This window comes from Sceloporus occidentalis, unplaced genomic scaffold, assembly GCF_023333645.1.
Source record: "Sceloporus occidentalis isolate IW3139 unplaced genomic scaffold, rSceOcc1.0.p SCAF_21, whole genome shotgun sequence".
NCBI lineage: Eukaryota > Metazoa > Chordata > Lepidosauria > Squamata > Phrynosomatidae > Sceloporus > Sceloporus occidentalis.
Genome location: NW_028317001.1, coordinates 8,325,202 through 8,352,803, shown reverse-complemented (window position 1 = coordinate 8,352,803; position 27,602 = coordinate 8,325,202). Strand labels below are relative to the sequence as shown.

Below are 27,602 nucleotides of genomic sequence, written 5' to 3'. Positions count from 1 at the left end.
GGCCCGACAGCAGGTGGTGTGCCTCTCTCATATAACCATTGTTCCTTTGCAAAAAAGAAAAACTCTTTGAATGCTTAATTTTAAAAGCATCCCTTAAATCAGAAAATAAATGAAAAGAAATATAAATATGCACAGAGTTAATAAAAGAACACATTTTATATAACTTTTAACAAGAACAACATACACACAGAATGCAAAAAACAACATACAAATGGAGGAAGAGACAAAAAGGCTGAGACAGTGTCACTCTGTCTAAGCACACACAGAGTGCTAGTTGAGGATTGTAAAGCTCAGAAAAAACACACAGAATGCAAAAATATCCTTATACAAAATAACACTTAATTTAAATGAAATACATTGCACTTTAAAAGCAACTCTTAAATAAGCAGAGAGTAAAAGAAAATTATTTTTACACACACGCACACACACACACACACACAGATGAGGGGCACTTAGATCAGAAGACAATGAATGAATACACCCTAACTATATTTTATTTTTCAAACTGTCTAATATTGAATGTGTAAGGGCAACATTTTCATTTCAATCAGCCTGGGCCATGTGATTTAAAACCTTTAAATGAAATATTTAAATAAAACACATTGCACTTTAAAAACATTCCTTAAATCAGAATATATATATATATATATATATATATATATAAATATATATGCATGAACACACACACACACACACACACACACACTAATAATTATAATAATGATGATACTTATTTAAATCATAGCAGCACAGAAAGAGAGATTAAAAGCCAAAGTTTACACTTTTAAACAGTTAGGCAAATAATCATAATGACACAAAACCTGTCTATGGTTTATTATTGATCTGACTAAATTGATAATGCAAGACATATTTTGTTTCATTAAAAAAAAATGTAGGGAAAATGAATGCTTGGAACAGTGTTATTTTAACATTGGGGAGGGGGGGGCCTCAGAATAAACCCATGTTTTAAACTTTGAAATTTTAACTTTAACAGAAAATATATATATATATATATATATGCATATGCACAGGGTTATTGCAATAACACATTTTAGAAAAACTTTTAAGAAGAACAACACATGGGAAAGCAAAATTACACGCACAATAATAATAATGATTTAAACAGAAAGGAGCAAGTTACACAGAGACAAAGAGCCTTTAGCAAAGATGAGAGGAGGAAGGGTTCACTCCTTCACAAGCCCCTCTTTTGATATAGACAGATAGACTGTGCTTGTCAGAGAAGGATGCAAAAACAACATTCAAGTGGAGGAAGAGACAAAAAGGTTGAGACAGTGCCACTCTGTCTAAGCACACACAGAGTGCCTGTAGAGCTCAGAAAAGACACACAGAATGCAAAATCAGAGAAACAAGAAAAGTTCTGTTACCTAGGCATAACACAGAGAGAGGCAAAAATATCCTTATACAAAATAACACTTAATTTAAATGAAATACATTGCACTTTAAAAACAGCTCTTAAATAAGCAGAGAATAAAAGAAAAATGTTTTTACACACACACACACACACACACACACAGAGGGGCAAAGTATCTTTGCAGACTTAATTTTTATGAAACACATTAATGAATTTTAGTGAAACAAATACATATAGTAGAGAAACACAAACAGGTCCTGTCTATGTTTTAAAGTTACTGCATGGACACCTTTTATAAAACTTAGAATCATAGAATCATAGAGTTGGAAGAGACCACTTTTAACAAAGCAACACAGAGAGAAAGAGAAAAATAGAGAGAGGGAGAGGGAAAGAGGCAAATATACTCACCCAATTTTCAGATGTATATTTAAGACGAAGCACCTTTCTGCAGTCAAGTGTCGAGGAACTTGCTATGTTTAAACCCGAAAAGGCCTCTCTTTTTTATAGGATTTGACCACTACTTTTCAAAATTATCTTACACACCATATGTATAACTCAAAATTAAACATCCCTTGTGATGATTCTTTAAAATGTAGGAAACAGACATTCAAGAAGATCCTGCCATAAATTTAAGAGACCCTGTTACAAATGGTCAAGATTCTTGCACAACCTATCTTACAAACAAAAACCGAACAAACACATACCGGACAAACCTCATTTCATTTTGTTGTGTTTTCCTGGGGAAAACAGAGGGTCTCCTATGTCATTTCAAATGACAGGTCCATTCTTTTTGGAAATCTTATCTCCAAAAACATCTGACAACCCATGGCAAAAAACATCTTTGGAGAATGAGGCAAAACTGCAATGTGCTTTTCAAAATGGTCTTTATTTCAAGACTTTTATTTCAAGACAATCAGTATATAGGAATATATTCTTTACAAATCATAGGCCTGTTACAGACTGCCAAAATAAAGCAGTGATGTCTTTGTTTAATTACAGTTTCTACATATTTTAATATTGATTTGTCTGAAGGCTTCAATAATGCTTTTAAGACATCCATAGCATGTTCAGATTTAGTTAACTTCTGTAAAATTTTGCAGATTTGGCCCCCTATGGAGACCTATGGCCTCCTTCCCTGCAAAACTTAGGGGTCTGTAATAAAGAATTAACAATGCATTCTAAAATGTTCCTAGATGTCAAGAAAGCCAGCTTCCAAAATCATTTTCCAGCCACCTGAGGCTGCTTCAAGGAGATCTTGCCAGTGAGAAAAATTAGTTCCTAAGTTTTTAGAAAGATTGTAAATATGTCTTGTTTTACAACCACATTTCTAACAAAGTTATTATTGCAGGCATTCATAAGCAGTATTTGTGGGTTAGAAATTATGAGGCACACAGTCCTCATTGAAATCACAAACACACACGCAGAGTAGAGAGACAAAATATTTTAACACAGACAGCCAAAAGCAAGGTGTGGTTCAGCTCGGTTTGTAGAATAACAGTTTTCTTCATAGAGCAAAATTCTCTAAGCATTTGACCCCCCCCCCCCCTTCAAAAGGTTTTATTTGTAGGTTTGCTAGCTTTAATTCTTTTAATTAAAAGGCTTTTATGCCCTTCTGCTGAACTTCTCTTCACCTTCACAAAAAACAGGTGTCCTAAAACACAGATCCTGCCATAAATTTAAGAGGATCTGTTCAAAATGGTCAACATTCTTGCACATCCTTCCTTGCGCATTTATCTTACAAACACATACCGGACAAACCTCATTTCATTTTGTTGTGTTTTCCTGGGGAAAACAGAGGGTCTCCTATGTCATTTCAAATGACAGATCCATTCTTTTTGGAAATCTTATCTCCAAAAACAGATCTGACAACCCATGGCAAAAACATTTTTGGAGAATGAGGCAAAACTGCAATGTGCTTTTCAAAATGGCCTTTATTTCAAGACTTTTATTTCAAGACAATCAGTATATAGGAATTTATCCCTTACAAATCATAGAAAGATGTCTTTGTTTAATTACAGTTTCTACATATTGTAAAATTGCCTTGTCTGAAGGCTTCAATAATGCTTTTAAGACATCCATAGCATGTTCAGATTTACTTAAAATCAAAACAGTATTTAATATAGAATCAATACCTTTCTTTGTCAAGATCATATGATTTAAACTGTAGGATACTACAATGATCATGTGTATTAAATTTTTAAAGCAGATTTTACAGCATATCTCTCTCACATATTTAGAAAGAATCTTTTTATCCCTTTTTAAACAGGAGTGGAATTCTAACGATTGCTGTGCAGCAGATTTACAAGCAGAACAATTTTTTCCTAATTGTGCATCGACAAATTTTCTTATAACCACAAAAATGACGCTTCTAGAGATAGTTTTCATAGTCCACCATCTTTTGCTGGGGGGTATTGTTGCAGGTTCCAGGCTTTGCATTCTGATGTCTGCAGATTCAGTAGTAGGCTGCAAACTTATATTACAAGGACCTTCGATGTATTTTGCAACATCTTGACAGCTGTGTCTTCCAGGCCTCTGTAATTTAAAAACAATCATTATTGATTTTGATCTCCATCCATGAAGCCCCAATTTAAAAAAAGGTTTGGGTTTTTACCTGCCTTGTAGCTTTCTCTGAGTCCAAAACAGCATGAAGCCCCTTAGAATCTTCTGGTGCACAATTCTCTTTGTCAGCCATACTCAAGGGTACGGGTGGGTCACGATCTCCCTCTTCCATCTGAGCGGCGGGTTTCGAAAGTCCTGCGCCATCCGGTTCATCAGGGCTCTGTGGAGTGTCAGGTACGTCCTTCTTCTCCTTCTTCTGGAGAATGGATTTTAAATTGCATCCGCAATCACACTCGAGTTCTGAGGAATCGTCAATGAAATCCATAATGTTGGGTGTCTTTTCAGGCTCTTTGGATTCCTTTCCAGGCCAAATATTCAACGGCACGGGAGGGTCACTAAAGCCCACAGGCCCGTGGTAGTTTGGCCAGGATGTTATTCTGGTGGGTTTGATTCTCCGGTTTGTAGAAGGCGCTGCAAACCGCAGAGGGGTGCTCGGCGTCTCCATGCTGTCTCCGCAGAACGTGTCTGGGCATGCATAGAATGGCCGCTTCTCGATACAGGCTAGAGCTCTCTTCAGCCAGCCTTCTGGTTGGCTAGCGTGGACCACGTGGCTCTCCTGAGATCAAACCATTGGTCAGGGGGGCACGTGACCTCAAGGGCGGGGGTGAATGGGAACCCTTGGGTCAGGGGAGGGGTCAAGGGCGGGGCCAAAGGGTCATAAATCATTCTTGGGGCGTGGTCAGGGGCGGGGCTTAAGGGTCATAAATCATTCAAGGGGGCGGGGCTTAAGGGTCATCAATCATTTTTTGACAGGAGCTACCCCTATATACTACTTCTCTGCTTCTTCGTCAACAGTTTCCATTCGTCCTTAGTGAAATATACTGCTACATCCGCAAAGGTCACCTGCAACAGAAAATAGCCCTCATCCACAGAGTGACTAAGCAAAAGGGGAGGAAAGCACATGGCGCGTCCAATTATTATTTGATCACTTTAGAATTCAGTCCAGGAAATAATCTTTAAATTCTGTCAGCAAGAAAAAAGCTACTGCCTTTGAGATCCAGTTTGTCTCAAATCTTTTCAATATAATATACAATATAGTACACAATATAATCTAGGCCATGCCTGGGATATTGATGATGGATTAGGATACTGACTATCCCAACACATACAGTACATTTAGCCACCAAAGAATTATGGTGCATTTAGACATTTCTTGCCACCTTTGAGAGGCAAACGTCATTTCTGGGGAGCACTTGGGCCTTGAGGGCCACTGGGCCCACCCCATATCTATATGCAGAGACGTTCTCCCATATCCCCCAGCATTTCACAGATTGGAAAAAAAGACACATGTGGACAAGCAACCCAGAAGGCAGTGAAGATGGCCAAAGTTGTTTATGAGGAAGATCACACAGCCTAGGAAGGGCACAGCAGTTTGCTTTTGCTTCAGCCTCCTGGGAAGGGCCATATCCTGCCTCCTTCTTTCCTGTCTTCTCCCCACTTTTGAGTGGATGGGGTAGAAATTGGGATGTAAAGAATGTTCTCCAAAATTCGAAAATTAATAGAAATATGTCTAATTTGAAAATTTTGAAAGCATTTTATAGAGAAGAAATTCTGATCACTTCTCGATCATGAGTAAGAATATTGATTTTTAATTATTTCCAAATGAAGTGAAGAGACAAAACTTTCAGCTGACAATGGCCGGGATTTGGGGCATTTTGCGTAAGAAAAGCTACCATTCATCCTGGGTTTTACCAGCGGCTATTTCCTTTGTTAGGGTGATTCCCCCCCTAACTTTGCTCACTCACAGCTTTACTTTGAAAAACAAAAGAGAACAAAAGGGGAGGCATTTTGTGTGTTGGTGGTAGATAAGACATTCTGCCCTTTATGCCATACTCTTTTTGGATGCATCACACACTCTTATTCATGGATATTTTGAACTCCCTTTGCCATATATATATATATATATATATATATATATATATATATATATATAGCAAAATAAAAGTAGGTTTGCCTTAGCATCACCTTGAGAGAGCTGGAGAGAGGTTTGTCATGCCTTGCCTCTGAGACTGAGAGAATGTGCACTCTCCTTGCCACTTATTATTATTATTATTATTATTATTATTATTGCATGACCTTAGCATCACCATGGGAGAAGCGCAGAGTTAGTCATGCCCTGCCTTTGAGGCTGAGAGAGTGTGACCCTCACAAAAGAGAAGAAGGGGCAAGGTGGGGTGCAATGGCAGGAATTCTGCCATGATGGATAAAACCTAGCATTCGAAGGGATTCCAAGAGGTCATCCAACCCCCCCCCCTCTTCTACCATGAAGGAATACCTAGGAGTTGGAGTTGAAGCTGAGAGCATGTGACTTGCCCAAGGTCAGCCAGTGAATTTCTAGGGTGAACTGGGAGAATGAAGATCTACTGGACTTTTCCTCTTCCCCTTCCCCACTGCCATTCCCTTCTCCTTTTGTCTCTTGTCTCTTTAGATTGGAAGCCTGAGGGCAGGGAAATGTCTAACAATTTGTAAGCTGCTCTGATAGCCCTTTGGCTGAAGAGCTGGGCATAAATTATTATTATTATTATTATTATTATTATTATTATTATTGTGCTAATCCCAGCTCAGCCAGGTAAATGCAGAGGTTTCCCTGGGTAAGTCATATTGTCTCAGCCTCAGGGACATTCTGAACCATCCTTGCCCAAAAGCAAACCAATCATAGAATGAATGAATGAATGAATGAATGAATGAATGAATGAATAAAATGTAACTTTATTATTTAAAGAGTCTTTCTTAAAATGAAACAAAACCAAAGGCCAGAACCATCAGCATTCATTCATGAAGGAGACAAAAGGAGAAGGGAATGGCAGTGGGGAAGGGGAAGGGGAAAAGTTCAGTAGATCTTCATTCTCCCAGTTCACCCTAGAAATTCACTGGCTGACCTTGGGCAAGTCACTTGCTCTCAACTCCAACTCCTAGGTCCCCTCAACTCTACCATTTCTTGTTGGGGCTTCAATCACAGTTTATTTATTGAGACTGGGCTTTTCCCCCCTTTTGTGTGTGTGCCTTCAGGTTTTTTTAAGCATAGGAATGTTCTTTAAACATCTGCCAAACTTCCTTTTGACATGGCAATTGAGTTTGTAATGCAAAGTAATTAGCATAATTATTCAAGTTGGCTTTTAGTTATTTTTATTTTTATTGTATGTATTTTTATACTAATGTATGTTGTTTATTTGTATTGTTGTTATTTTACTGTGAACCACCCTGATCTTTGGAAGGTATAAAAATAAAATTTTTATTTATTTTTATTATTTTATTGTCATTCGAGAAATCTGTGAAAAATATTTCACTAGCTGCTGGAAGGGAGAGAAGAAATCACCTTTTGAAAGGGGGACTTGTGGAACGAATATTTTTTAAAGAAATTCTCTTCAAGTTCTCAATGAACGAGAAGAAAAACATGGGTTTCTCCAATCACTACTTGGAAGAAACAGATTTTCTAGATCCATTTCAAACTGGATTTAAGGCAGGTTGTGGAATTGAGACAGCCATGGTCGCCTTAGTTGATGATCTCCATCTGGGCATCAAAAGCTCTTTGAAAAGCGGAAGTGGGACCTGCTGCTGCTCTTGGACCTCTCAGCGGCCTTCAATACCATTGACCACGGTATCCTTCTGAAACGCCTGGGAGAGTTGGGAATTGGGGGCACTGCTTTCCAGTGGCTCTAGACCTACATCTGTCACTTCAGGACAGCTGTTTGTCCAAGAAGGAGCTCAAGTTAAGCATCCCTGAAGGCGCGATTCTGTCCCCAATGCTATTCAACATTTACATGAAGCTGTTAGGTGAGATCATCCGGAGACATGGGGCGGGGAGCAGGGAGACCTTGAAACAGTTGCACATGCGCTGGTCACCTCTCGGCTCGACTTCTGTAACGCACTCTACATGGGGCTACCCTTGTGACAATTTTGGAAACTTCAGTTGGTACAGAATATGGCAGACAGGTTGGTTACGGCCACTTCTAGAACTGCCCACGTTAGACCGGTTCTTAAATCTCTCCATTGGCTGCCCATCAATTTCCGGGCAAGATACAAGTTGTTGGTTCAATCTGGAACAACCTGCCGGATGAGATCCGTCCTATTAACACCTTGGAAGTCTTTAAGAAGGCTATTAAGATGGATCTCTTTCCAGACTAGATTAGATCTATTCACTTGCCTCTCCCTCCCCATGACCCTTACCTTTGCCATCGTTAGTGTGATGGAAATTGTTATCTATCGTTCCTGCCCTCCCCTCTCACCTTCAGAAAATGACCCATTTCTTGCCTGAAAAACCTTTTTTATTGTATTGTGTTTGGAATGTTTTAAATTTTATTGCAGTTTAATAGCTTTTTAATGTTTTTATAACTATGAGGAGTTTTGGGAGTTGGGGTTTGTAATAGTATTTCTTAAATTGTATGTTATTTTATTACTGTAATATGCTTTGATCTATTTGAGAAAAGGCAGAATATAAATTATTATTATTATTATTATTATTATTATTACATCCCTTCAAGGGGGTCCAAGACCATTTCAGTATGCTCCCAGAACCAGGATGGGGGGACAATATTTCTGTGGCTGTGGTTCTCTCTGTTGGTCCTCCTCTGCAGGGTTGTTGTGAAGGAAAAGGTAAGTATGTGAGGGAGGTTGCCCAATCCAGATCCTGTGGGCCTCTAAGCCTAGTTCCCAGGTTTCCAGGGGATTACCAGAGTTTTGAGGTCCTTCCGTCTCCCTCCGCTTGGCTTTGGCCTAGATTTTGGCCCTTCCCTCCCCCTAGGACTCCAGAGGACCCCCCCCCCCCGAAAAATGTTGTTTCCAATCCTATTGAACGCTATCCTGTGTGATACTTTCTATTTGGCACAATACTCTTCTCCAAATGAGGCATCAGAAGGGAGGGTCTCTTCTCTGCCCCACTTTCCAGGAGGGAAGGGGCTCCTCCAAGCCCTTTTTACCTTTGGATTTTGCTGGTCAATGACCGAATAAACTTTATTACATTACATTACCTTTGGATCCCCCTCCCCTCCATGGCCATGCCTCTCTCCAAGGGTCCCCCCTGCCCTCTCTTCTCATAATAACCCCCCAAGTTCCTGGGACCCAAGGAATCCCCCAAGGAGGAGGCAGGGAAGGAAAGAGGGACAGGAGGCCTGGCAGGACCTCTGCCTTACTTTGGGGGGAGAAGAGGGGCTTCCTTTCTTTCTATAAGCCCCCAAAGGCCCCCCAGAAGACTCTCCAGCCATTCCTGTGAATGAACCAGGGCTCTCCCCACTTCCCTCCTTCCCCCAGAACATACTATGATGCCAGCAATGGCTTCAGGGGCTGAGACTGTGCATACGTAGATGCCCCCAAAGAAGACAGCATGCGCAGGGATTGCCAGGGCCTAGATGCTGCTGCTGCTGATACTGCTGTTTATTCTGCTGGAAGCCTTTGCAGGAAAGGAAGGTATGTGCCGGGGGTTCAGCGGCCTCACCTTCCTTCCCTCATTTCTTCCTTTAAGGAAACCCCAATGGAGCCCAAGATGAAGAGCTGGACTCAGGAGGGAAAGGCAGGAAAGGAAGGCTCTAGTTTAGAAATAAAGCTCTCTCTGTGTATCCTGTATATTTGTCTGTGTGTGTGTGTGTGTTTGCCTCTGCTGTTCTTATGGCTGAGGACTGAGGAGAGAAGAAAGGGTCAGTTTTGGGCAAATTCAGAACTTCTGTGCATCAAAGAGTCCAATGTGTTTAAATAACAAAGAACTTTATTGAGAACACATAGAAATTCAGTATTTAAGCCAGAACTGCTCACTCCAATCCAAGCAATATATTAAAAACCCCAAACCTTAAATATCACCCTCCTCCAAATATAGCCCCACCTCCAATTCCCACAGTCTATGCTCCACAGGTAACAAGCCCCCTTTGCCATTACCACAAACTAACCCTTTCTGTTAATACCTGCCCCCAACTTTCTTCAGCCAACACCCCACAATTTCCAAAACCTACCATTCCCAAAACTATTCTAACCAGCTGCAACAAATCCCAGTCTCCCATCTACCTAACTTATACCATGACCCACAATCCACAGCCAAATTTACAACACAAAGTAATTATCTACATATACTATCAGCAGTGAAAACCTAAACTTAACAAAATACAACCTTAAAACATAAACAATCATATGGACAGACAAACTGTATAAGCAAAATCACAAGCGCCTTTTCTTAGCACCACTGGATTGAAAATATAATTTTTGTATTCCTTATTGACAAAAATAATATTAGTTCAGTACTGGGATTTGTGTGGCTTCTCTCCTGTGTGGACTGCATTATGTGTCAATAGATATGACTTCGTAGAAAAGCATTTCCCACAATGCTGGCATTTGTATGGCTTCTCTCCTTTTTTCTCTCAAATGTCTTGTTTTTACCCTCCTAATAATGGTTTTCCTTTAAAAAAATAAGTCTTTTGTTTTAGTCTCTAATCATTATTTTTGTTGTTCTTGTTTGTTTCTATGTTTGTTTGTTTGTTTCATTCTTAGTAAAATGAGTTATTCTGGTCTGTCTCCTTCCTTCTTGCATGAAAATCTATTAATAAGGAAACTGGGGAGACTTTTAAAACCTCCCAAAGGAGCCACTTTTGGCCTTTTTGGGGGGTCAATCCTCCTCTTAGAAGCCAAAGCCCCATGTTTGTGAATAATAATAATAACACTTATATTAAAACTATCCTCCCCATTTCTGATCCCTTTTAAAACTCTTGTTCCCCAGAAGGAGCAGAGAAAAGACACACAAAGAGACACACTTCCTTCCTTTTGGCCCAAGGAGCCTGGCCTCCTTCTGACTCTGGAGCCTCAGGAGAGAAAGAGAAGCCTCTGTTCAACTGAGATTCAGAGAAGGTTCTGGAACATTATTCCCCAGTCACAAGAAGCACAAAATGGCTGCCAGAACTCAAAATTGCCAAGGATGGTGGGAGAGACAGGGACGCCAGCGAATCAGGGCCAGGGATGGTGGGAGCAACAGGTATTCCAGCCAATCAGGGCCTGATTTATGCACACACACACACACACACACACATACGTGTGTGTGTGTGTGCGCGTACACATGCACACGTTCAGACAGGTATCTATGGGTATGTAGAGATGTATCTATGGGTATTGTATGCAAGATTTATAGACTTTAAACATTCCCTTTATGTGTGTGTGTCTTGTGTGTGTGTAGGCTCTTAAAAGTAAAAGTCTGAGTACACTTAGATAGAGATGCCTCCACACACACATATATATGCACATATATCCATATATGTATATGCGCAAACACACATGCCACATCCATCAGTTGTTGTCCATTGTTCTGGTCCGTTGTTCCAGGTGATGCTGGAGAAGAGGCCCTGCCTCCAACGGAACCAGAGGCTGCAGGCGATGACCCAGCCCCCATATTTTAAACCAAACCTTGCGGTTAGCAGTGGCCCAGAACTCCAAAGCCTGTCTCTTATAGTGGAATTGTATTGGGTTAACAAAGGAAGTGTGTCCCCACTGCTTGGTTAGTTCTCTTTCCGCTTTCAGGGATCAGTGCAGAAGCTCCAGAAGGTGAAATGAGAGATCACACTCCGGTCACCAATCTAGGTGTTCTTCTTTACATCTAGAGTGGTGAGTAAATACAGAATTGGACTATAAAACTTTTAATCAGACACATAAGAGACCAGATCTGGGTTCAAACACTTTGTATGTAACATTTATTCTAACATTACGGACATTCATTCTAATATATTACATATCAAGAGGCCTCAAATCATGCACACATTCATACAATGCTCATGCACACAAATCTTCCCAGAGGTCCATCAGTTTTCTGAAAGAGCGATGGGTGCCAGTTCCAGCTGATTTTGGCACACTATCACCATGGTTTTGAAGATTCCTTTATGCTTTTTATATGTGCATCATTTTTCCTGATGAGTGACTTCTTGTTCCCATTCCGTTCTTGTTCTGGTGCTCTTTACATCAAGTTGTGTTATACACAGTCCATTCTTCTTTTAGTACATTCAGTTTCATGTCCTTGCATTACGGTGTCTATCTTTTGCACATTCCTTTTCGACTCAACAGTTTCAGCTTTTCTTGCTTCTCTGTGCCATATCCTTCATCTCATACTTCATCTTCTAATTCTGTCACATTCACACATAACACACCCACCCACCATGCTACGTCTTCCTGTATGGCAGGGGCTTGGACTAGATGGCGCTTGTGGTGCCTTACAAAGCCAGAATCCTATAAATCCATGCTTTGTCATCCTGTGTGTCGGGGGTTGGACTACATGGGTCCTGTGGTCCTTTCTTATTCTAGAATTCTATAAAAAAAAATAAAAACAACAACAACAACAACATACAAAAATCAATAACTTTATGAACAGAAAACCCTTACAAAAAAATCACAAGGGCTTTCTTTTATCACCAATGCATTGAAAATATTTTTCTTGTAATACTTCTTAACAAAAACAGTGTTAGTTCACTGCTGGCATTTATGTGCTTTCTCTCCTCCATGGACTCTCTGATGTATCATTATGTATGACTTCAAAGAGAAACATTTCCCACAATGCTGGCATTTGTATGGCTTCTCTCCTGTGTGGACTCTCTGATGTTTCACTAGGTCTGACTTCTGAGAGAAACCTTTCCCACAATGCTGGCATTTGTATGGCTTCTCTCCTGTGTGGACTCTCTGATGTGTCACTAGGCTTGACTTCTGAGAGAAATATTTCCCACAATGCTGGCATTTGAATGGCTTCTCTCCTGTGTGGATTCTCTGATGTGTCACTAGGTTGGGCTTCTGAGAAAAACCTTTCCTACAATGCTGGCATTTGAATGGCTTCTCTCCTGTGTGGAGTCTCAGATGTGTCACTAGGTTTGACTTTAAAGGAAAACCTTTCCCACAATGCTGGCATTTGAATGGCTTCTCTCCTGTGTGGATTCTCAGATGTAGCAGGAGGTTTGACTTCTGAGAAAAACATTTCCCACAACGCTGGCATTTGTATGGCTTCTCTCCTGTGTGGCCTCTCTGATGTCTCACTAGGTGTGCCTGCTGAGAAAAACATTTCCCACAATGCTGGCATTTGTGTGGCTTCTCTCCTGTGTGGACTCTCTGATGTCTCACAAGGTCTGACTTTGAAGGAAAACCTTTCCCACAGTGCTGGCATTTATGTGGCCTCTCACATGTATGGACTCTCTCAAGACTGACATGTTCTTCTGAAAAAAAAAAAAGAACAATGACACACAAGAGTGACTCTCTGAATCAAGAGAGGAATGTGTTACCCCAAGATTTAGCCACCTGTTAACCCTTCCCTATTTGATATAAAATTAATAAAGTTGGAGTGGGTGCCCTGAATTTAGCATTTTTGCAGGTATGGATCCCTACTCATAGGAGGTAGCAAAGAAGAGATTGTAGGAGAACCTGCCTTGAGAAAATGAGTGGATTTAGCTGCATGATCCATTTATGTCTGTAGAGGATGAAGGGATTATGGCTAAGGAATGGGACTGGAAGGAAATAGTCAGAAAAAGGCTCTGAGAATCAGTGTGCTAATCCCTTTTGTCTGAGGTACTTGCACCAATAATAATAATGATGCTGATGATTTATTTATAGCCTGCCTAATCACAAGGAATCCGGGTGGGTTACAACAATAAAAATAAAGAGAATAAAATAAAATACAAAAATAAATACAATACAGTAAAATAAAACAGAGCGACGTGAGTTACAGTAAAATTCACAGTTAGGCCTGATGGAAATTGGGCCTGTCTTTTTCACTCCCTCCTAGGTCTGATGATGACAGTTGGGGCGGAGGGAGGGCTCTTCTTTTTGAGGCCAGAATATAATTTTAATTTAATTTAATTTAATTCTCCTCATTAATTTAAGAGAAGAAGTGATGGACAGAGTGAAGGAAGTCACAGTAAATGGGGAGAGCTTAAACCAAGCCCTCATTGCATTAAATTTGGTTTCAGACCATTCTTTCCTCACCCAGGAAACATTCTAAAGCAATTTAAACCTTTTCGTACCCTCAGTTTCTGCCACTAAGCAACAATTACAGCATAAATATCTGCTCCTAGTGGCTGTTCTTCAGCCTCAGTCCAGTTGCAGGCAGACACTCTGCTCCCTATTGCATGGGGTAAGAAAGCCAGGGTACCTTTCCCAAAGAGAATTTTAATTCGGGCTATGTCCGGGTCCAATCTTATTTAAATCACTGCTGAATCTATTGGCCAAATCCATCCCAGATGTAGCCTGGGTCCGAGGCATGCTCAGGCATCCCCCTTCTTTTTTAAGTGGAAGCTTCCAACACTAAAAAAATGGCCGCTGAAGTGCTGTGGGGATTCGGGCTGAATCCAGGATGGATTTGGCTGGTGGATTCAGCGGAGATTCACATATGATAGGACCCGGATGCAGCCCGAATCAGAATTCAGTTCAGAAAAGTTAAGCTGGCTTTTTTATCCCATGCGATAGGGTCCTCTGTCGGTTTACATGGCTAAGCACCTCAATACACTCTCCAACCCGACTTGCCATGGGAGCTACTGACTTCTCTCCCCATTCCGGATTCTCAGCAACTGGGATTGAGATCCATCCAGGCAACATATTACCATTAGCAAAGTCTTACATTTATTCACCACTCCCACCTTTGTTACCTAATTCTCTCTGTGCATGTGTGTGCATTTTGCCTTTCAAATGCCTCTGGAGTTCTGTGTGATTGCAGACCTGCTATAGCTTTGCTGGATCCTGAGGTCACTGTTGCCTCAATCAAACTATATCTCCCCTTTGAGCTAAGTATCTAATTCCCCTAAAAGCATAGCACTTGCAGGTGTCTTCCCCAAACTCCAGCATTTCAGGTAAAAGACCCTAAGCAAGCTCAGGTAGGAAAAAGAAACATTAGAGAAGAAGGAATTTTTGTGTTACCTTTCCTTTCTTCATAGACATTGTTCGTAATTGCTAAATGGAAGCCCTTAATATGTCTGAAAACCAGGGCCTGAACCGGTTCTCACCAGTTCAGTTCTTAAAACCTGTCAGGTTGGTGGCTGCCTCCCAATCCCCAAGGCCCCTCTCTTGACCCTTCCCAGAGGTCCTTTCCTGTCCACATACCTCACCTTACTTCCCCTCACCTTCCCACTAGGGCCCTCCGTTCTGGTAGTCAAGCCTGCTGTCCCAGCCCAGGATTTCCTCTGCCCCATCTAGGATTCGCCCCTTCTCACTCGCTGCCCCTCACTCCTGGAACCTTCTTCCCCCGTGAGCAAGAGCCATCACTTCATTAACCAGCTTCAAAATGGAGCTGAAGACCATCCTGTTCAGAGAAGCGTTCCCAGGCATTGCATAATTGTCACTTGCTATTTGATGTTCTTTTCTTGTCTGTTTTATTGAATCATTTCCGGTATTGCTATGTATTTTATATGTATTATCTTAGTAGACAGGCCCCTTAGCCACCACCACTCCCTTCTCCTTCTGTGTCATGTCTTTTTAGATTGTAAGACAGAGGGCAGGGAACCGTCCAATTAAAAAGATTGTATGTACAGCACTGTGTAAATTTACAGCGCTTTATAAATAAAGGTTAATAATAATAATAACAACAACAACAACAACACAGAGCTAGGCAATCCTGGCTTTGCTCCTGCTTTCCTTTCCTGGCTCCCAGAGACCTGATCCCCTTCCCTTTCTCCCTCCACTCTCCAACCTTCCCTCTTGCCTATCCGCACTGCTTCAGCTTTCACCTTCAGCATCTCTTTCCTGCCTTTCTGTTTTTCCCATTCCCTCCATCTCTCTATCACAGACACACATCCACAGCATGTGATGCACAAAAGGGACATTCTGAGTCCCATTTGTTGAGAAAGGCAGGATAATCAATATACAAATAAGTCATTGGGAAAGCAAGAGCAAGGGGGCTGGGACCTGGACTCCAATTTTGGTGAGGGTCAAGTGCCAGCCTTAAGGCATCTATAAGACAGGGATGGCCTAATGTTGGGGATGGGGGGATCACACTGGCCCACAGGGGATCTCAGGAGCAACCTAACGTTGTATTGTCTGGGGGTGAAATGAAATACTATTTTCTCCTCAGTATCCCACAGCATCCCTTTGGGGAACCAGAGGCCATTTTGCCACTATTGGGCTCTCTCTGAGCCTTTGTAGGGCCAAGGGAGGCCTTTTCCCCAAGAAGACTCTCCTGAGCCTGAAAAGCCTGGAAGAAGGGCCAAAAAAGCCAGGAAACTTAGGACCTTTCCAGAAGGGCACCCTAGTACGTACTGTGTACGTACTAGGGTTGCCCGGGGGCATCTTTTTCAGACGCCCCCAACCCTAGTACGCACACAGTACGTACAAAATGGTGGCGCCCATTCTACATGCAGATGGTGATGCCCATTAGGATGTCATGACTGCGCCGCATTCAAACGGAGCGGCATGGACGTGACGTCCTGGTGTCATGAAAGGGCGCTTGTGGCGCCCTTTCCACGGCGCAGGAAGGAACTCCATTTTGGAGCTCCTTCGTTCATTTGTGTCGCTGGTGCAGCCTTTAGAGAGCTGCGCCAGTGATACAAAAGAGAAAGGTGCAGAGTGGCCCCTTTCTCCTATCCACGCCGCTGCTGGGGTGTCTTTGGGGCTTGAAGCCCCAAGGATACTTTTTCCAGGCCACGGCATGGAAAAGCGGTGGATTGGGGCCTCAGGGCTGCCGCTGTGGCAGCTGAGGCCCCGATCCGTTGATGAAAGGGGCAGGTACAGGCCATCCCAAAGGGGCAGTCTGTAAACCGCCCTACTGAGGGATGTGCTGAGGAGCATTTGGGGGTGAAAAGCATTTATCTCCATAGTTCCTTCCCACAGAATCCTAGAATTGGCAGTTTAGAATGGGATATTTAGAATCCTTAGAAAGTGGAGAGCAATAGTGCCTCACCAAACTACAAATTCCAAGATTACACAGGATATTGTTATGACAATTAAACTACGTGTGAAAGTAGCTTAGGACTCATAGTAGACCACAAGTTGAACATGAGGCAGCTAAAAAGGTCAATATGATCCTAGGCTTTATCAATAAAAGTATAGTGTCTAGATCAAGAGAAGTAATAGTGCCACTCTATTCTGCTTTGGTCAGGCCTCACTTGAAATAACCCTGTGTCTAGTTCTTGGCACCACAATTCAAAAAGGATGTTGAGAATCTGGAGAGTATCCAAAGGAGGGCAACCAAAAAGGTGAAGGAACTGAAAACCATCAAGCCCTATGAGAAGTGGCTTAGGGGTGGCTATATTTATCCAGGAGAAGAGAAGGTTAAGAGTGGATATAATAGCCCTGTTCAAATATTTGAAGAGATGTCACATTGATGGATCAAGCTTGCTTTCTCCTATTCCAGAGAAAAGGAGAGGAACAGTGGATGCAAGCCACAGGAAAAGAGATGCCACCTAAAGATTAGGAGGAACTTGCTGACAGTAAGGGCTGTTCGAGAGTGCAATATACTTCCTCTGAACGAGGTGGAGTATCATTATTGTTATTATTGGCCTGGTACAAATGGGCACTTTGTGGCATGCCGGCGGTGATTTTAGGGTTTGGGAGCATGCAGTAACTGCACACTCCCAAAGCCTAATACTTATGGGCAGCACAATCTTGACGCAGCGCCATCCATACGGCGCATGCATCCATGACGTGTCTTGTGTGACGCGTCAAAACAGCACGGTGCATAAGACATATCACCGTGACATTCCAAGGTGCAAATGGCGCCTTGGTGGCATCACAGGAAGGAGTTCCATTTCTGAGCTCCTTTTGGCTGCAGATCGTTCTTGCGGCCATGAGGTTGCTGCGGCAATGATCCGGAGGAGAAAGGGACAGCCTCTGGACACCCCTTTCTTCTAATCTGTACTGAGCCATTGTTATTATTATTAAGATTTATTTCTAAAGTGTTCCTTCTTTGGAGATCTTTAAACAAAGGCTGGATGACTATCTGTTGGGGGTGCTTTGAATGTGTATTCCTGCATAGCCAGGGGTTTCACTGGATGGCCCTTGTTGCCTATTCCAACTCTATGATTCCATAATTCTAAAGTAGAAACATAACACCATAACAATGTAGTATGAAAGGACCCTCAGTCTTCACAGGAAGGGCAGTGGAGTCAAGTTCCTTACCCACAGAGGCCACATTCTCATAATTCGCCATCATAACATCGCTGTACAGAAGTCTCTGCTTCTTTGTCAAGAGTTTCCATTCATCCTCGGTGAAATATATCGCCACATCCGCAAAAGTCACCTGCAATAGAAAATAGCCCTGATCCAGAGAGTGACTAATAAAAGGGAAGGAAAGCACATGGTGCATCCCAAATATTATTTCATTACTTCAGAATTTATCCCAGGAAACAAACTTTAAATAATGTTAGCAAGCAAAAAGCTACTGCCTTTGAAATCCAGTTTGTCTCGAATCCTTTGTGAGGCTACAAGCCCCTCTGTTTGGAAGAGAAAACTGAATTTCTCAGGCAGGCTCCATGCTTTTACACAGGAAAACTTGTAGGTGTTGATAAGGTAAAACATGCCAATGCTGTCCCAATTTAAAAGATATTTTAAAACCTTTGTTGGAGGTAGCAACCTCCAATAGTACAGGTCCCATCCATTGGCCTTCTCTTTATCATTCTCCCGTGAAGCCTAAAATGTGGTATATTCACATCCATATAACATATCCGATATCCTAGTTTTGTGGATTTGGGATGCTACTGCTATATGGCCAACATGGCTCCCGCTGGATATGTCAATTGTGTGTGTGTTTGTGTGGGATAAAATCTGGGAAGCAAAGTCTGAGTTTCTGACATTCTCTGGGTGTCAATAGGAAGGTCTTTTCACATCATCCTGTTTCCCATCCATTTCCTCCTGGGTTCACCCCACTCCATTTTCTTCCAGAGCCCCCCAGCTCTCTCTCCCCTCCAAGGGACTGACTGGGCCTTCAAGTATGGCCTCCTTTGGAGGAAATGGTGAGCTAACAGGGAGGGCTGGAGGAGAAACTCTGCCAGAGCTGGAGAACCATGGTGGCTGCATTACTGGCTCTGGTCGAAGGTGGGGCAGCCCTTGCGGAGGGCGAGGAATGCCTGGAAAAGACACCCCAGCCCCACCATCACCAGACACATGGAGGTTAGAAGTCAGGTGCTCTGCCTTCCCTGAGCCCATTTCAGTAACAAGAGCCCGGGGCTACCTGGGTCTCGGACATTTCCTACCCCTTCTTGTTCCTCCCAGGAACGGTCTTGTGCACTTGCTTGCATGGCCAGAGGAACGTAGCCCATAGCAATGTGTTGTGGCTCGGAAGACCTGTTTCTGTCCCACTGACCACTGGGGCTGAGCTCTGAGGGGGTGAGAGGAGAGGGTCAGGGGGCTGTTGCCAGAGGAAGGGGCACAGACCAGGTTCAATGCTGCAATATCTTTCACACAGTTGGTCTCAAGGGTGCTGCAAAATCCCTCTGCAAACAATCACTACATCTTATAACCCACCCAATCATATTTGATTCACTATTATTTAGTCTGAACCATCAAATGATTTTCATTACCATGATAAGGGCCTGAATCATACTGTTAGTTTTAGCGCAAGAAGACCTATTGATCCCATAGGATTTACAACCATGTGTGGAATAAGCGGAGTTTCACAAGTATTGTGATTTCACATAAGCAAAACTGCCTCTGTTCCTCACCAGAGTAGACCCACTGAATCAGCTGAATTTACCTATCTGTTGAAGAATCGTTTAGTAGTTGATTGAAAGGGTCTATTCTAGCTCGATATACACAATATATAATATATAAACCAAAGATAAGATGTAAACAAAATAATTTAGGCTATGGCTGGGATACTGAGGATAGATTAAGATATTGACTATCCCAAAACATATATTACATTTAGCCACCAAAGAATTATAGTGCATTTATCCATTTGTTGCCAAATTTCAGTGGCAAATGTCATATTTAAAAAACAGTTCTGGAGAACGCTGTGGGCTTGAGGGCCACAGTTCAGATCCAGAGATGTTCCCCCATATCCCCCAACATTTCACAGATGGGGAAAGAAAGACACATGTGGACAAACAACACCAGAAAGTGGTCAAGATGGCCAAAGATGTTTATGAGGAAGGTCACAAAAGCGGGGAAGGGTACAGCAGTTTGCTTTTGCCTCAGACTCCTAGCAAGGACTCCCTGCTCCCTTCTTTCCTCTTCTCTCCCCACTTTTGAGTTGATGGGGTTCAAAATCCTTGGCACTCATTTTGTAGGAACTGAAGTGAGCTGAGGACAAAGGGGAAAGTGGGAGGAGGAGAACAAAACAGGGACATTTTTGAAAGCCCCTGAAAAAGTGGGGTGACAGGGGATTTACCAGGACTGTCTCTGCCAAATTGGGAGAATATGTTCTCCACTTGCTTTCATGAACTGGCCCAGCAGTGAAACACATGAGACTAATAACCAGGATGGGGACTCACCAAAGAGATGTTGTACCTCCGCAGCCTCCTTCTCTTGGAGCCCAACCCCCTCTGCTTGGCCTCTGTGTCGGCCATCAGGTGGGCAGGGGTCCTGGTTGCCCTACTCTTGGGTCACTTCCAGCAACAGAGGCCCAAAGCCGTGTACAAGGAGTCCGAGATGAGGTTCCTGAGAAAAGGGACCAGGATTAGGATTGGCTTGGAAAGAAACTCTGCAGCACTCAAAGACACAGAGAACAGAATCCTGCTGGTGACATACACAGGTGAGCAGAGCTGTGTAATAAGAAAACCCTCTCAGGAAATATACACAAAAGACCCACAAAGAGACACACTTCCTTCCTTTTGGCCCAAGTAGCCTGGCCTCCTTCTGACTCTGGAGCCTCAGGAGAGAAAGAGAGGCCTCTGTTCAACTGAGGCCTCAGAGAAGGTTCTGGAACATTATTCCCCACAGTCACAAGCAGCACAAAATGGCCACCAGAACACAAAATGGCTGCCATAACACAAAATGGCCACCTCCACCTCAGCGCTTGGCAGTTGGAGGCCTCAGCACAGCAGTGAAGCCTACCCTTCCAAGCCTTGTCACTCTCCTTCCTCCTTGTCTCTCTCTAACCCCTTCTCACTCACTCTTCTGCGCAGAGAGCAGAATGGGACAGTCTCAATGCTTAAGGTAAGGAGCAGCAACCTGAAGTAAAAAATAGCGCCATCTGAATACTTCAAGCAAGGTGCATCAGCCTGAAATCAAAATGGGCCGACTCAATGCATGAGGGTAGGAGCATCAGCCTTAGGTCACAATGGGCCATTCTCAATCCTTCAGAGAAGGTGCTTCAGGCTGAAGTCACAATGAGCCAGTCTCAATCCTTCAGGTAAAGAGCACCAGCCTCAACTCATAATAGTCCTATCTAAATCTTTAAGGCAAGGAGCTTGAGTCTGAGATCACAATGGGCCAGTCTCAGTCTTCAGGAAAGGAGCATCAGACTGAGATCACAATGGGACACTATCAATGCTTCAGGTAAGGAGCATCAGACTGAGGTCACAATGGGCCATTCTCAGCCCTTCATGTAAGGAGCATCAGTCTGAGGTCACAATGGGACACTATCAATGCTTCAGGTAAGGAACATCAGACTGAGGTCACAATGGGCCAGTCTCAAAATGGCTGCTGGACCACAAAATGGCTGCCAGAACACAAAATGGCCACCTCAACCTTAGCACTTCAGTTGACAGTTGGCAGTTTGAGGCCTTCAGGAAACCCATAATGGAGGATGTAAGGTCCCTAAAGTCAGAAGTGACCCCGAACAGGATTTCCCAACCTTAACAATACCTAAAGGTTTTCCTGATGCTCTAATATAGAGACTCCCTGAGATAGTCAGTATTCGCAAGCAAAGGAGGGCCAAGAGAGCCCTGGAGAGCCTTGCCTTGGGGTGGATCTGGATCTCTGGTGCCCAACAAACTACAAATCCTAGGATTCCACAGGATGGAGCCAGGAGAGTTAACACAGTTTCGAACTGGAATATTTCTGCAGTGCAGATACAGCCTGAGCTGGATGTAAAAGGGTCGAAGCACCCAAGTCTGGTTTTTACCCTCTTGATAATGGTTTTACTTTCAAAAAATAAGCACTTTGTTTTTCTGTCTAATCCTTATTTTTGTTGTTGTTTGTTTGTTTCTATATTTGTTTGTTTCATTCTTGGTAATATGAGATGGTCTGGTTTGTCAACTTCCTTCATGCGTAAAAATCTATTAATAAGGAAACTGGGGAGACTTTTAAAACCTCCCAAAGGAGCTTCTTTTGGCCTTGTTTGGGGGACTAGCCTCCTCTTAGAAGCCAAAGCCCAATGTTTGTGAAGAAGAAGAATAAGGCTTGTATTAAAACTATCCTCCCCATTTCTGACCCCTTTTAAAACCCATGTTCCCCAGAGGGAGCAGAGCTGTGTAACAAAACCCTCTCAGAAAAGAGACACAAAAGACAGACAAAGAGTCACACTTTTGGCCCAAGGAGCCTGGCCTCCTTCTCTCTCTGGAGCCTCAGGAGAGAAAGAGAGGACTCTGTTCAACTGAGGCCTCAGAGAAGGTTCTGGAACATTATTCCCCACAAGCAGCACACAAAATGGCCGCCAGAACACAAAATGTGAGTCTGGGGCAGTGGGCGTGGTCTTCCAGCTGCTCTGCCCCATTGGCCAGCTTCAAGAAGAGGCGGAGCTTCAGCTTCTCTATTTAGCTTTGCGCGCAGAAGAGTGAGAGAGGAGTAGAGTTTTAGAGGGAGAAGGAGACAGACAGACATTAAGGGAGGAAGGAAGGAGAGAGAGGGGAGTGAAGTGAAGTGAAGCGACAGCAGAGAGACAAGGCCTGGAACCACTAGGCTTCACTGCTGCACTGAGGTCTGGCTAGGCCTCGCTTGGGTCTACTGCTGCTGGTGCTTTCCTTTGGCCACTGCCGTTAAGGTGGGGAGGAAGGAGGCCCAGCAGTCCTTCTAGGCATAGCCCACTCTCTCTGAAGTTGGGAGATTATGACTCCCCAAAGGGGATTTCAATGCTTTTAATGGTGGCTCTCATGTTGTAGCAAAGATGATGATGATGATGATGATGATATCAGGCCTGGGGGGGAGTATAGAGCTGCCCCCAGACCTTAATCATCATTAATGCCACCATCACTGGGCCTTCTTGTTCTGCACCACTGTAATGGCCATGGCTCAGTGCTATGGAACTCTGGGAATGTACTTTTGGTTTGGCATTTCAGGTGTTGTTAAGGTTTGGAAATCCTGTTTGAGGATCCTTCTGACTTTGGGGCCCCTTCATCCTCCATTTTGGGTTCCCTGAAGGCCTCAAACTGCCAAATGCCAAGTGCTTAGGAAGAGGCAGCCATTTTGTGTTCCAGAGGCCATTTTGTGTTCTGGCGGCCATTTTGTGTTCCAGAGGCCATTTTTTGTTCTGGCGGCCATTTTGTGTTCCGGAGGCCATTTTGTGTTCTTATGGCCATTTTGTGTCCTTATGGCCATTTTGTGCTGCTTGTGACTGAGGGGAATAATGTTCCAGAACCTTCTCTGAGTCTCAGTTGAGCAGAGGCCTCTCTTTCTCTCCTGTGGCTCCAGAGAGAGAAGGAGGCTCCTATCTAATTCCTCTTGAGAGTTTGTCCATTTTGTTTGTTTGTTTGTTGTTTTTTCTGTTTTTTAAATATTGCTTTGGATTTAATACTTTTTTAAGGAGAGGAGGGTACCATTATTATTATTATTATTATTAACCTTTATTTATGAAGCGCTGTAAATTTACACAGTCTGGTTTTTAAAGGCTGCAATACATTCCTCCCAGAGGACCTGAGGCTGCGGGGCAGATTATATGGAAGCAGGCGATCCCTCAAATAGGTTGGACCCAAGCCATGTAGGTTTTTAAAGGTTATAATCAACACCTTCTACTGTGCCCAGAAACTAATAGGCCCGGAAACGAATAATAAATCAACTTCCAAAATTGTATCGCTTTCCCACAATTCCACCATATTTGATAGACTGAGCCCTGCTCCTTTTCACATTTTCAACACAAATTACTGCAATTCTTATACATCTTGCTTATTCTCTCTCATGTTAAATACCATCAAAATGTTTTATAATAACTCTCTGTTTGATGTTTTGGCTGCAAGTATAGTTCAATCTTTTTTTCCAAGTGTATTCCCAATGGTCTAATTCAATTACAAAACCAAAGTTTTGAGACCATCTGATCACATTTTCTTTAATAATGTTCTCTTATGTACAGATTTTAAAAATACAATTATAAAGTCTTGCTAACAAGGCATCTTTATTTGACATAATTTCTTGTTCTAGATCAGAGTCTGATTTGCAAATACCGGATTGTTTTTTATCCATTAGGAAGAGCTTTCTTAATTGTCTGTAAAAGAACCATGAAAGATAATACCCTGATAATTACGATCTTCTTGTGTCTTTATTCTAGAACCAGTTCTATTTGCATCGATTCTTTATAGGAGATCCAATTTGCGTCCTTTTTTGAATCTCTTTTCTCAGGAACTGCATCTCGGCCCCTTGGACACAGCTTTGGGGCACCTTTTGCTGGAAGTGACCCAAGGGCCAGACCACCAGGACCCCTGCCCACCTGATGGCCGACAGAGAGGCCAAGCGGAGGGAGTTGGGCTCCCAGAGAAAGAGGATGCAGACGTACAAGAACTCTTTGGTGAGTCGAGGTTCTTGACTATTAGTTTCATCTGTGTCACTGCTGGGCCAGTTCATGAAAGCAAGCGGGGAACATACTCTCCCAATTTAGCAGAGACAGTCCTGGTTAATCCTCTGTCGCCCCACTTTTTCAGGCGCTTCCAAACATGTCCCGGTTGGTCTCCCCTCCTCCCACTTTCCCCCTTCTCAGCTCACTTCAGCTCCTGAATGCCATTCAGTTTGCCCCCCATCAACTCAAAAGTGGGGAGAGGAAAAGAAAGAAAGAGGCAGGATATTGCCCTTCCCAGGAGACTGAAGCAAAAGCAAACTGTTGTGCACTTCCTAGCTTGTGTGATCTTCTTCATAAACAACTTTGGCCATCTTGACCACCTTTTGTGTTGCTTGTCCACATGTGTCTTCCTTTTCCCATCTGTGAAATGTTGGGGGACATGGTAGAACATGTCTGGGTCTAAATATGGGGTGGTCCCAGTGGCCCTCAAGCCCACAGTGCTCCCCACAACAGTTTGTTAAAATTAACTTTGGCCTCTGAAATGTGGCAAGAAATATCTACATGCACTATAATTCTTTGGTGGCTAAATGTACTGTATGTGGTGGGATAGTGAGTATCATAATCCATCCTCTATATCCCAGACATGGCCGAAATTATATTGTTTATTATATTGTATATTATATTGAAAGGATTCCAAACAAACTGGATCTCGAAGGCAGTAGCTTTTTTTCTTGCTGACAGAATTTAAAGTTTATTTCCTGGAATGAATTGTGAAGTGATGAAATAATATTTGGGATGCACCATGTGCTTTCCTCCCCTTTTGCTTAGTCACTTTCTGGATGAGGGCTATTTTCTGTTGCAGGTGACCTTTGCAGATGTGGCTGTATATTTCACTGAGGAGGAATGGAAACTGTTGACAAAGGAACAGAGACTGATGTACAGTTATGTGATGATGGAGAATTATCACAATGTGGCCTCTGTGGGTAAGGAACCGTAATCCATTCTCCTTTCTATGAAGACTGAGGTCCCTTTTATGCTAAATTATCATGGTGCTATGATTCCACTAGACTTATAGAATCATAGAGTTGGAATAGACCACAAGGGCCATTCACTTCAACCCTCTTCTGCCATGCAGGAATACACATTCCAAGCACCATCCAGCCTCTGTTTAAAGACCTCCAAAGAAGAGGACTCCACCAAGCTCTAAGGGAGTATATTGCACTGTCTCAAAATTCCTCCTAATATTTCGGTGGAACCTCTTTCCCTGCAGCTTGCATCCATTGTGGTGTCTCCTTTTTTCTGTAGCAGCAGAAAGCAAGCTTGCTGCATCATCAATACGACCCTTTCCAATATTTAAACATGGATATCATATCCACTCTTAACTTTCTTTTCTCCAGGCTAAACGTACCCAGTTCTCTAAGCCATTCCTCATAGGGCTTGATGGTTTCCAGATCCTTCACCACTTTGGTTGTCCTCCTCTTGGCATGTTCAAACTTTTCAACATACTTTTGAATTGTGGTGCCCAGAACTGGACACAGGATTATTCCAAGGGAGGCCTGACCAAAGCAGAAGAGAGTGGCACTATTACTTCCCTTGATCAAGAAACTATACTCATATTGATGCAGCCTAGAATGACATTGGCCTTTTTAGCTGCCGCATCACACTGTTGGTCCATGTTCAACTTGTGGTCTACTGGGAGTCCTAGATCCCTTTCAAGTGTAGTTTAATTGAGATAACAACGTCCTGTAGATTATTTGAATTTGTGGTTTAGTGAGGTACTATTGCTCTACACTTTATAAGGATTCTTAATACCCCATCGTAAACTGCCAATTGTCAGAACCAGCTTCTGTGGTTCATCCAGAATGGGATTGCGGTTTAGGGGGGAATTGTTAGTAGTTTAAATGTTAGTAGTTTTAAGTCGTTGGTAAGTATAATGGGGCCTAGAACAGCTTGGAGGAAGGGAGTCTGTTGTGGAGGCTATTAACTGACTGGTTTGTGAGATTTGGGTGGCAGGCATGCCCCAGGGGGAGAGGGGTATGAGAACAGTGGAAGAAGAAGGCAAGAGGTACCTTGGCAGCTGGGTTGGTTAGGGGCTGAAGGGAGAGGAAAGGGAGGAGTGTGGAGATAGTAAACGACGGAGGGAAAAGATTCTGACTCTTCAAAGACTGCTTAGACAAGTTAATGGATGCTTCTGCTGGAGTTTCTCAATAAACCTTTGGTTCAAGCTAAGGACTTTTTAATTCTGAAATTTAGGGTTTTGTGGGAAGGAAGCATGGAGATTAATGCTTTCCTCACCCAAATGGTACTTAGCATATTGCTCAGCAAGGTTCCTACCCTTTTTGGTCCCTCTTCCATCCTTTTGAGGCTCTGGAGATGGTTCTTGGGGAAAATTTGCCATGCAATGGATCAGAGAGGGCTCAACAGTGGTAAAACGGCCTCCACTTCCCCAAAGGGATGCAATGGGATACTGAGGGGCAAAACATTATTCCATATTTTTAGGCAATACAATGTGGGGGTGCCCCTGAGAGCCAATATGACCCCCCCATGTGACAGTAGTCCATCCCTGTCTTAGAGATGTCTTTAGGCTGTTTTAAGGCTGCTCTCTGGTGCTTGATCCTCACCAAAATTCGAGTCCAGTTCCCAGCCCCCTTGCTCTGCCTTTCCCAATGAATCACTTGTGTATTGATTATCCATCCATTCTGAACAAATGGGCCTCAAAGTGTCCCTTTTATGCATCACACTCTCTGGGTGTGTGTCTGTGATAGAGAGAAGAGGGAATGTGAAAAACAGAAAGGCAGGGAAGAGATGGTGAAGGTGAAATGCTGAAGCAGTGCAGATGGGCAAGAGGGAAGGTTGGAGAGCGGAGGGAGAAAGGGAAGGGGCTCAGGCCTCTGGGAGCCAGGAGGGGAAGGCAGGAGCAAAGCCAGGATCGCCTAGCTCTGCGCGGAGAGGAAGGGATCTCTAGGAAGGGCCAGGAGAGGGGCCTTGGGGATTGGGAGGCAGCCACCAACCTGACAGATTTTAAGAACTGAACTGGTGAGAACCGGCTCAGACCCTTGTTTTCAGATATATTTAGGGGTTCCATTTAACAATTATGAGCAA

At 43.0% G+C, this 27,602-nt stretch overlaps 1 protein-coding gene and 1 pseudogene across 2 annotated transcripts in view; one reads left to right on the top strand and one right to left on the bottom strand.

Moving 5' to 3' along the window:
• Positions 1–11,622: 11,622 nt before the first annotated feature.
• Positions 11,623–27,602, bottom strand: part of LOC149301532 (uncharacterized) — a 247,346-nt gene continuing 231,366 nt past the window's right edge. The window contains exons 2-3 of the mRNA XM_089484308.1: positions 18,035–18,155; positions 11,623–13,149 (exon numbers count right to left, since the gene is read on the bottom strand). Coding sequence (XP_089340434.1) covers positions 12,416–13,149; positions 18,035–18,155 — 855 coding nt within the window. The 3' untranslated portion in view covers positions 11,623–12,415. The remainder of the gene's footprint in view (positions 13,150–18,034; positions 18,156–27,602) is intronic.
• The window catches only part of LOC149301537 (uncharacterized), a 34,390-nt pseudogene continuing 29,767 nt past the window's right edge, over positions 22,980–27,602 (top strand). Inside the window, exons 1-3 of the transcript XR_016272214.1 lie at positions 22,980–23,546; positions 24,347–24,512; positions 25,363–25,483. The product of XR_016272214.1 is annotated as an uncharacterized LOC149301537 (transcript). The remainder of the gene's footprint in view (positions 23,547–24,346; positions 24,513–25,362; positions 25,484–27,602) is intronic.